Source organism: Nicotiana tomentosiformis, chromosome 6 (assembly GCF_000390325.3).
Source record: "Nicotiana tomentosiformis chromosome 6, ASM39032v3, whole genome shotgun sequence".
In the NCBI taxonomy this organism is placed as follows: domain Eukaryota; kingdom Viridiplantae; phylum Streptophyta; class Magnoliopsida; order Solanales; family Solanaceae; genus Nicotiana; species Nicotiana tomentosiformis.
In genome coordinates, this window is record NC_090817.1 from 15,102,754 (window position 1) to 15,112,018 (window position 9,265).

The following is a 9,265-nucleotide window of genomic DNA, read 5'->3' on the forward strand; positions in this document are numbered from 1 at the left end:
TACTACTATAGCTTAATGTTGGATCTTAGTCACCTTTCATTATATATCTCTTTATCCTCAAAATAAAGGTTTAATTAAAAAAATTGGTAGGATTTAAATTCAAAATTTTGTAAACATTCAAACTGATTGAGGTTGAAAAAATATATGAAATTGAAATTGAAAAGTGTGAATTATGTGTGGACATGAACGGTGAACTTGTCTTCAAAGAATTTGCTGAAAATTTATGAGTGAAAATCTCATTTATTTCGTCTGAAGTACTCCTTAAACAAAATTTTCAATAGAATATACAGTTAAATAATTAATTAACTTGAATTAGGTTAGTTTGTCCCTTTAAACTTGGGCCCGTGCACAACACGGGCTATCGAACTATCTCTTACTCCATCCGTTTCAATATATGTGAACATATTTCCTTTTTAGTTCGTGCTAAAAAGAATGACCTCTTTCCTTATTTGGAAACAATTTATCTTTATGCAATGATTTATAGCCACACAAAATATATGTGCCTCATTTTTAGCCACAAGTTCAAAAGTCTTCTCTCTTTTCTTAAATTCCGTGCCCAATCAAATGTGTTCACATAAATTGAAACAAAGGGAGTACTGGTTAATATCATAAGCTACATGTTAATTAAACTTGTGTCACATGAAATAACACTCAAAGATGTAACCTAGTAGTTAATGAAGTGAGTTAAGAAACATAACACAAATATATTAGATAATTTCTTTTTGTTTATCTAAAATTTAATAAACAATCGAGCTCAAGTTAATCTTGACGCCACGATTGTTTTACATGAAATATAAAGCAATTTGCTATTTAAAAAAATACAAAAGGATAGTTTGATATACACAGTATTCTGTATTTATACAGAGTTCAGGAAAAGGCGTATATCGAGGGATATGATGTGGATAGTTTACCATAATACAAATATTAGTGATTGATTCCACGACTCGAACTTTTAATATATAAATTATACAAAGATAATTTTATCTTTATTCCAAGGCTCCCGCTATTTAAAAATACACACGTGCTAAATTCTGACGGATAAGTCGCGTGGAAGCAGAAGCGAACGACACAAACATATAATTCAGCAACTGACTAATACCAACAAGTGGGCCCATGTCGGCCCCACATAGTTACGAAAAAAGAAAGCTTGTTGCGGTAGACTAAAGTACTAAACTAAAGTAAAAAGTACGAAAAGAAAAGCTAACTGAAAATTCTCTCCTTCTCTTCGGTACAAACTCACCCAAATGTAGCAAATCAAAACCCTAATCAACACAGTGATTACAGGTAGCTAATTGTTTTATTGCTATTATTGGGGTTTGAATTATAATATATTTTATGATCTACTATATATTTTCTGTTTAGGAAAATTCAATTAAATTGTACTGATATTGAGAGATGATAAGCAAAGAAAAGGCACCTGAACCACTTGATTTCTTCATTTGGACAGTTGAGGTACTTGTTTTTTTTTTCTTTCCAGTTGACTTTTGAATTATCTTTAAATTGATCGTAATTCCACTAGTACTAGTAGATCTTGTGAGTTTACTGTTAATTTGATTACAGTATATGATGGTAATTTTATATTGGTTATTTTTGTAATTTGGGGTTTTCTCATTTCTGATGTAGATTGTTTTTTCTTGATATTCCATTGTGTTTTTGGGTATTGCAAGGAGTTGGGTACTATGATAATTTCCTTTATGCGCATCTCGGCTATCTCGACTATTCCAGGTACCTAATACCTCCCACCCGCACAAGCAGGGGCAGAGCTAGCATGTGGGATACGTAGAGGCGGAACCAGGATATGAGTACGATGGGGGAACCACTGTATGCTAATCACTAGCTATAAAATTCGGCGTGTAACTATTTAAAAACTTAATGATTATGATGACTTATCATCCAAATATAAACAAAAAGAAGTTCTAAAGAAAAAGAAAGTACCTAGCAGAGAGAGAGATTTCTTCGCAAAATTGGTGCTATGGAAAGGGAAGGTATTTGATTAACCATGTTTCACACTTTTAAAATTTTTAGTTTTTTAATTAAAAAGGGGTCAGTGATCAAAAGGGTGTTCAAACTTTAAATTATCAAAAGCTTACTAAAGAAATCAAGATTAAGGATATGTTAATAGTCAAAGAACCGAAGAAGAGTCTCAAACTCTTAGTTACCATTATCGAGTCGGAGTTAAAGTAATTGTTGAAGAAGGTTGTGGCAGAAGAATTTTCTATTTTTCTATTTGTGGAGTTACAAGTTGCAATTTGAGGCTTTTAATTTTAAGGGATGAATTTGAAAAAGAAAAGTTAATTAAGTAGACTATTATGTGTTAGTGCTAAACTATAACTGAATTAAAAAAAGAAGAAGATAAAAGTAAAAAATAAAGCAATTTGCTAAGTGTAAATTATCGTTGTAGTTAAAGAACTAAAATAGAAAAGAGAAGAAAAAGCAAGAACTAAAATAGAAAGGAGGAGAAAAAGCAAGAACTAAAATAGAAAGGAAGAGAAAAAGCTGAAGATGGTTTCGAACCACGTCCATCCACCAAAGTAGGGAACTTAAGCACGCAACACCATTTCTCCCGTCCAGTTTTCTGTGTTTGGGGGACATAAGCAAAATATTTAAGGGGTCCCATATATATGTACAAATATACATAAGATATATATACATGATTTTTGCCGAGGCTAACGGGGTCCCGTGACCCCTCAACCCACAATGTGGGTCCGCCTCTGGGGATACAAGTTCGGTTGAACAATAGCTTTGGTCCAATTCTATATTTGTCTTAATAAATCTATTGAATATATACAAATTATTAATTTTGAATCCAGTAACTTAAATGCACTAGCATCCCGAACCCATAAGCTTCAAATTTTGGCTACGCGTATGAGTATAGGTACAGGTAACGGGCAGCTCTGCTTTCCAAGGCTTAGGAAAATAAAAAGAAACCGCCTAGTGTTTTTGTGCCTATGCTGGGATTTGAACCGAAGACCTCATATTTCTTCCATTTCATTGACTGCTAAGTCACACCCTTGGATGCAATGGGTAGTATGATAATTTTCTTGATTATATGAATTTTGTGAGTGTGGGTGGTTAAAAGATGTGCTTTTTAATCACCTCTGGCTCTTGTGTTGGCTCTGGCTCTGCTGTATACCGCAGGTAAAAGTTGCCTAGAGCAAACCCCATGGCTTTGGCTTTGGTCTAGTGGTAAAAGAGCAACGTGTAATGTGTAGATGAGGTGCACATCAGGGGTTCGAACCCTGCCGAAGACAAGAGTATGGTATTTAAGTAGAGAAGGGTAGATGAGCAGACCCATTATCCCTCGAGTTTCGAACGTGCGCCGCTGGCCTGTATTTCTCGGTTATACCCAAAAAAATTAAAAAGTTGCCAGGAACAGTGGATGGGATTTATAAGGATTATACTGTAGGTCACTAGGTGAGGGATTAGATCTAAAATGAGGAGCTCAAGAGTGATTATTTGAAAAGTATTTAGTCAGTCTTACATTAACTTAATATATTATAAAAATCTTATTATAGCAGTGGTAGTAATACATGAAATTAGTTGAATTATAAGTATGTCTTATTTTTTATGATCAGTAGGAACTAGGAAGATATGAGAAGATTAACAAAAGGGTAGAATGAGAACAGAACAAAGAAATAAGTGAAGGAAAAGCAAGGAGAGAGAAAACTAGTGGCACAGCAGAACATTGTTGATGTTTCGGACAGATTATTGTAGATTTGGTTAGGGGCGAAAATCGTCATACGTTCCTCTGTTTCTGAACTAGTGAAGTACATTGGTGCACTTACGTTGTTAAGCAGCACAAATACGAATTCCGTTAGTAAAGTTCATAGGTTTTAGACCTAGGCCCACAAGATCATTTACCGACAGAGGCGGATGCAATGTATCGGCACCGGGTTCAACTGAACCCAGTACTTTTGGCGTGGAACATAAATTTATGTGTAAAAATTCATTAATATTGCAATATATAGCAATATGAACCCATAACTTTAAAAAATATAATAGGTCTAAAAACCTTAAAGGTTGAACCCATAAAACTTAAATCGTAGACCCGCCTCTGTTTACCGACTTTGGGCAATTGGCAAGTCCCATCTGTTGGAATTCATTTTCTTAGAAAAAAGAAAAAATAATCACAAACTCTGTGCGATTTCACTGTGAATTCTTGGAATATCTGAGGTGTGAGAAGTTTGAGTTAATTTCACTCTAGGCATCTTTGCACGGCCTTATACCTGAGTCCTGACTGTGGATAACTGGCCTGTTCCCTCTTTATTTTGTAAATTCTTTTAGTTAGGTTATCTGAGGCGAGGTGGTGAATTTTGTACCCTACATGCTACATACTTCTGACCATTTTTTTTTGTTTTGCAACCTGTGGCCATACATAACATGGTTTTTCGTGGTGGAGTTTGAGGACTTTTGTTAAGGGTCCCTAACATCAGTTACCAACTCCAATGTTTGTGTCACAACTTCTATTAACAAGTCCATCTGACAGTTGCACCGTTATAAGATTAAGAAACTTAGTATTGATCAACTAGTTTTGATAGAGGGAGGAAAAAAATATTCGTTATGATGGAGAGAATGAAAAAGCACACTTGCCTGGGTTTTACTGAAGAGAGGGCCAAATTGGAGAGACTAACTAATGAATTAAATAAGGTATTCTTTCAAGAGACTAACTAATTCAGAAAATGAGTATTTTTTTTCCGAGTTTGGGGGAGAGGAGGAGAAAGCGGGAGACTTAGGCAAGTGTACATGCACGATCTTTGCAAATGGTGTCATAAAGTGTGCTTATTTCGTTGACTCCGCCTATAAGAGTGTTTAACTCCTTTTAGATGACTTTGTGTCTTTTCTGAACAACTGTATAATGCTTGGTCAGTTGCTATCTTTGGTAGTGCTTGGTCATCCATGAGCTATGGTGAGAGATGTAAGTCATAAGGTGGAAAACATGCAATTACTATTTATACCTAATCTTAAATTCTTGAAAAATGCCATCTTTTCAAGATTGAGAAGTTATCTCATCAGCAAGTATATCACATGTGCAGTAGAGCCAGGACAGAGCCTATGCCACTCTTGTCCTACTACTGCTTGGCATAAAATTTTATCTATATGGTGTGTATAGACTGATTAAGTTGGAGTGATATGAATGCCATTTTAGCTTGATATTTCACCGATGCTTTACAATTTCTAGTCCTCTCTCTCTCAGTTTTTAGTGCTAAGAGTAGATGAATTGGAAGGAAAACAATTTTCTACTTCTTGTGTAAAATTGAAAAATCACATTTCTCCCCTTGAATGAGGTGGAGACAATTATGTGACAGGTTAGATTTTCAACTTTTACACGTAAAGCCAAAATAATCAAGCAACTGTTGTCCTGTATTGGCCACTGGTTAAGCCAATTGGCGAAGCTACACCTATTGCAAAATGCTTATATGTCCATCCCTTGCTACATGGCAGTTTACTTTCCGAATTTCATCACTATGGAATGCGCAAAGCATACACTGATATGTAGCAATTCTTGCTGCGTGACCTAAGAGATAGAAAATGAACACCCAAAAATGGTATAGTCATATTAAGATACGTTTTGCAGGCTACTGCCAAATCTATAGACTGACGGGGCAATGCCCGATTTGAGGAGCGGAGTGACTGATCTATGAGATCATCTGTTTTCTACGTTCTTCAAAACCCTACTGAAATAGTGAATGGATAATACTTTGAATGCTTTGACCTCGTGTAATTATTGTGGAAAAAAGTTGCTTTAGTAGTGTTAGACAATCTGTGTAAGAAGAGTTCCCTTCTTCTGTAAGTTCCGCTCTGCGATAAGTTGGCATACTTGTTCACTTTATCAAAATGGGCCCCTGAGATATATTACGACATATAAGGTATTACTTTGATTAGCTAAAGTTATTGAACTAAAACTAATAAAACTTTAGTCTTCATAAACACCTAGTATTTTATTCATAAGATATCTTGCGTAATAGAAAAGCATTCTCATAATTTATAGAACTATGTATATGACATAAACCCAAAAATCAAACCAAATACCCAATCAATCTAAACTTTTCGGTCATAGAATGTAGTCAAAGTACCCAAGTTGACCAAATCCGGCATGAATCCCACACCCATGTTGTGTCGACATGGCTGCAGCATGGATTTTGAAGAGTCCGCCGCAATATAGGCGCTCTGAACTCTGTCCTTTTGTTTTAGGTGTTGCTTAATCGAAGAAGATGCATTTTATTCAATCACTGACATTCTGTTGCTTCTCTTGTTTTCCCAGGATGTTGGTTTATGGTTAGAAGAAATAAATCTTGGCAGCTATCGTCAAATTTTTAAAGAAAATGGTGTTAATGGAGAGTATTTGGAGGGGATGTCCATGTTCACGACTGAACAGATTCTCCGGTTTATAAGAAGGTGCCACATGAAATGGGGAGACTTCATAACGTTGTGTAAGGAGCTGAGGCGGATAAAAGGTTCCTATACTCTCTCTCTCTCGGCTCACAACCGAAACCATATCTCTTAACTTCTCCTTTCTCTTGATTTGAAGTTTGACAGATTTCTTTGTCTGTCTATCAAGCAATTTCTTTGAGTTTAGTAAGATTCTGTTTTTTTGTTATATAGTACTAATCTTTTCATTATTTGCCATTGTATTATATATGGCTCCTTTTATTTTTATTGATTAAATTCATGTCTTCAGTGGCTTGCTTAAAGGGGGAGCAAAGAGTCCGGCAACCGTGGTGGGCCCCATCTTGTTTCTCTGTAGTCTTTACGAAGACGGCCAAGCGTAACAGGCAGTGTAGAGTGGTTTCACTGAAGCTGGAGCCTTAACACTGATGTGCCTTCTGTGTGTATGATCAGTTAATGAATATTCCCAAGAGGAGAGTAGTGGAAAATGGTTTATTTCCCTTATATATTTTTTGCTATATGTATTGGTTTGAAGAACTACCTCTTCTGCCCAAGCATTTTGTATACGTAACTTTGTAATTTACTTTTGCCCTTTGTTTGTAGTTGTGATGTTTATAGTTTCAACTGAAGAAAAAAGATGATGCTTATGTAAATTAATTTCAGTGTGTTTAATAGTTCCAACTTCCATTCTAAGTTTAACGCTAGACAATGACCTGCGTACAGATTGAATGTATTTGAACTCCTGATATTACATATTTACTTCTCTCGAATTATCTAATCCCTTGATTCACCCATTTGCTAGGTAAACGTTCAGAATCTACGTATAGTGATAAAAGTTACAGTAATGATTAAATTTTGTTAATTAAATTGATTATTCAAATGTCGAGTAATGTCATTGTATTTTAAGATTTCCAAGTTCATAATGAAAGAACATACTTAATGAGGTAAATAACGTATTCTACTTTCAATTAATAACACGAAACGCAAGATATAATTTCCTTTAGTAAACTCTTCTTTTCTTTATTGATGTTCAACTATACATTCAGTTCATTTCTTCTTGATTTTCCGTTTTGCAATCGTTCATTAATTGTACTTCCATTAATTGTCATTACCTATAGTATTTAACCCCTTCCTATGCTTATTTTTTCATAGTGCCCCCAAATTAATCTTACAATTTAATACTTTAGTTCTTTCATGGCTACTCCAGTATTCAGCCTCACAAAACAAAGACCAAGAAAGCAAAGTAAGATATTCCTCTTCCTTGTATTGATGTGCTATACATAGAGTCAGTGTATTCAAAATGAGTCTTTACGTACATATATATTTATAAATATACATGCACAAGCATAGATTTTTTTGTTTTTGTTGCATATGTACATATAAATCAAGTCGAAAGCAGTTCAAGGGAGAACTAAGCCTTTTTCCTATGGGTTCAATTGAATGTCGAGGATAAATATTTATGTGAAAAACTATTAAAATTTCAACAAGTATTAAATTTACACTCATAATTTTAGAAGTATAGAACCTTAAAAGGTTGAACCAATTATGTTTAAATTCTAATTAGTTGAACTCATGGAACTCGCTCTATCTTCGCCTCTACTTGATATTGTTTATTGTGGTTTAATACTTCGTTTTTTTAAAACTAAAGGATATGCTATTTTCTCTGCAGTGCTAACAAATATGACATGCAAGTTAATGCTTCTTGTTGTTTTGGGCGTTCTCGTTCAAACTTCCTCTGCAAGGAAGCTTCTCGGAGATTCATTTTTACCTAATTTTGACTTTAACGGAGGGTTTGACCAAATTCTAGGAGGTCTTGGTGGTGGTGGCGGCGGCGGCGGCGGAGGTGGAGGTGGAGGTGGAGGAGGTAGTAATGGTGGTTTTGGTGCTGGCTTTGGATATGGCGAGGGTCATGGATCGGGTGCAAATGGTCGTGGCGGCGGTGGCGGCGGAGGTGGTGGAGGTGGCGGCGGCGGTGGTCAAAATGGTGGTAGCGGTTTTGGTTTTGGTTTCGGACATGGTGGTGGTGGAGGATTTTGATCCCACCATTTCTTCAAATATTTTTTTATGTAATAAGTGAAAAGCAAATTAAAAGCAAAGAATTTGCTATAGCTATGGTCAATGGTTCTTGAATAAACATTTTGCTAATACAAATGTTTAATTTTTTTTTAATTAGATAAAGGTTCACTTGTTTCATCTTCATTTGATTGTTCCAATTTAAGGCATTGATGTTGGTAAGATGAAAATACAGATTTGTCGTTTTTAACAATAGTTAACATAACATGCAAAGATTTTACAAAAGGAAAAAACGAAAAAAGAAAAAGATAATTGTAAAGAATGTCCAATATGGACAAACAAAGGAGAATTTATTGAAATAACGTCAATTATTGAAAACCAAATGAATAACAATAACGTTTTAATTCACGAGTCATGAAATACAAATTTGAATTTTCAGCTACTACATTATCTTTTGGGACAAAGGGATGAATCTACTTTTTTTTCCAAATTTATCCGCTCATTTATCGATAATAATTTATTCATACCCGATATTTATATTAAATAAATAAATAAAAGTAAATAATGATGTATAAGAGGTATTTATACACACTTTACACTGTTATACAAAATTATAAAAGATACAATTACTCCTTAATATAATCGCACATTCCTATAAATTAAGATCTGCCATACTTATTCAGGAGCTATCGACTTGCAAGAAAAATCTTGATTGAAAGTGTATATCTTTATATTTCTCTTATATCTTTGGCTAGAAAATGCTCTACCTATAAAGTACACCCATTATTTGGAAAGGATGACTAAATTATCAAATTGACCTTATTCGTACACTCTTGTATCCGTTTGGTACAATGATTCATGTCAT

At 34.7% G+C, this 9,265-nt stretch overlaps 2 protein-coding genes across 2 annotated transcripts; both read left to right on the forward strand.

Moving 5' to 3' along the window:
* The first annotated feature begins 1,148 nt into the window (after positions 1-1,148).
* On the forward strand, positions 1,149-7,061 carry LOC104093140 (uncharacterized). The gene is made up of 4 exons (XM_009598855.4): positions 1,149-1,284; positions 1,363-1,452; positions 6,263-6,455; positions 6,680-7,061. The coding sequence occupies exons 2-4, from the start codon at positions 1,396-1,398 to the stop codon at positions 6,808-6,810; spliced, it is 381 nt and encodes a 126-aa protein (XP_009597150.1). The 5' UTR covers positions 1,149-1,284; positions 1,363-1,395; the 3' UTR covers positions 6,811-7,061.
* Positions 7,062-7,544: 483 nt separating this feature from the next.
* LOC108944594 (putative glycine-rich cell wall structural protein 1) lies at positions 7,545-8,632 on the forward strand. The gene is made up of 2 exons (XM_018769769.3): positions 7,545-7,630; positions 8,057-8,632. Exons 1-2 carry the CDS (start codon positions 7,582-7,584, stop codon positions 8,422-8,424), a joined length of 417 nt encoding a protein of 138 aa, XP_018625285.1. The 5' UTR covers positions 7,545-7,581; the 3' UTR covers positions 8,425-8,632.
* Positions 8,633-9,265: the final 633 nt, after the last annotated feature.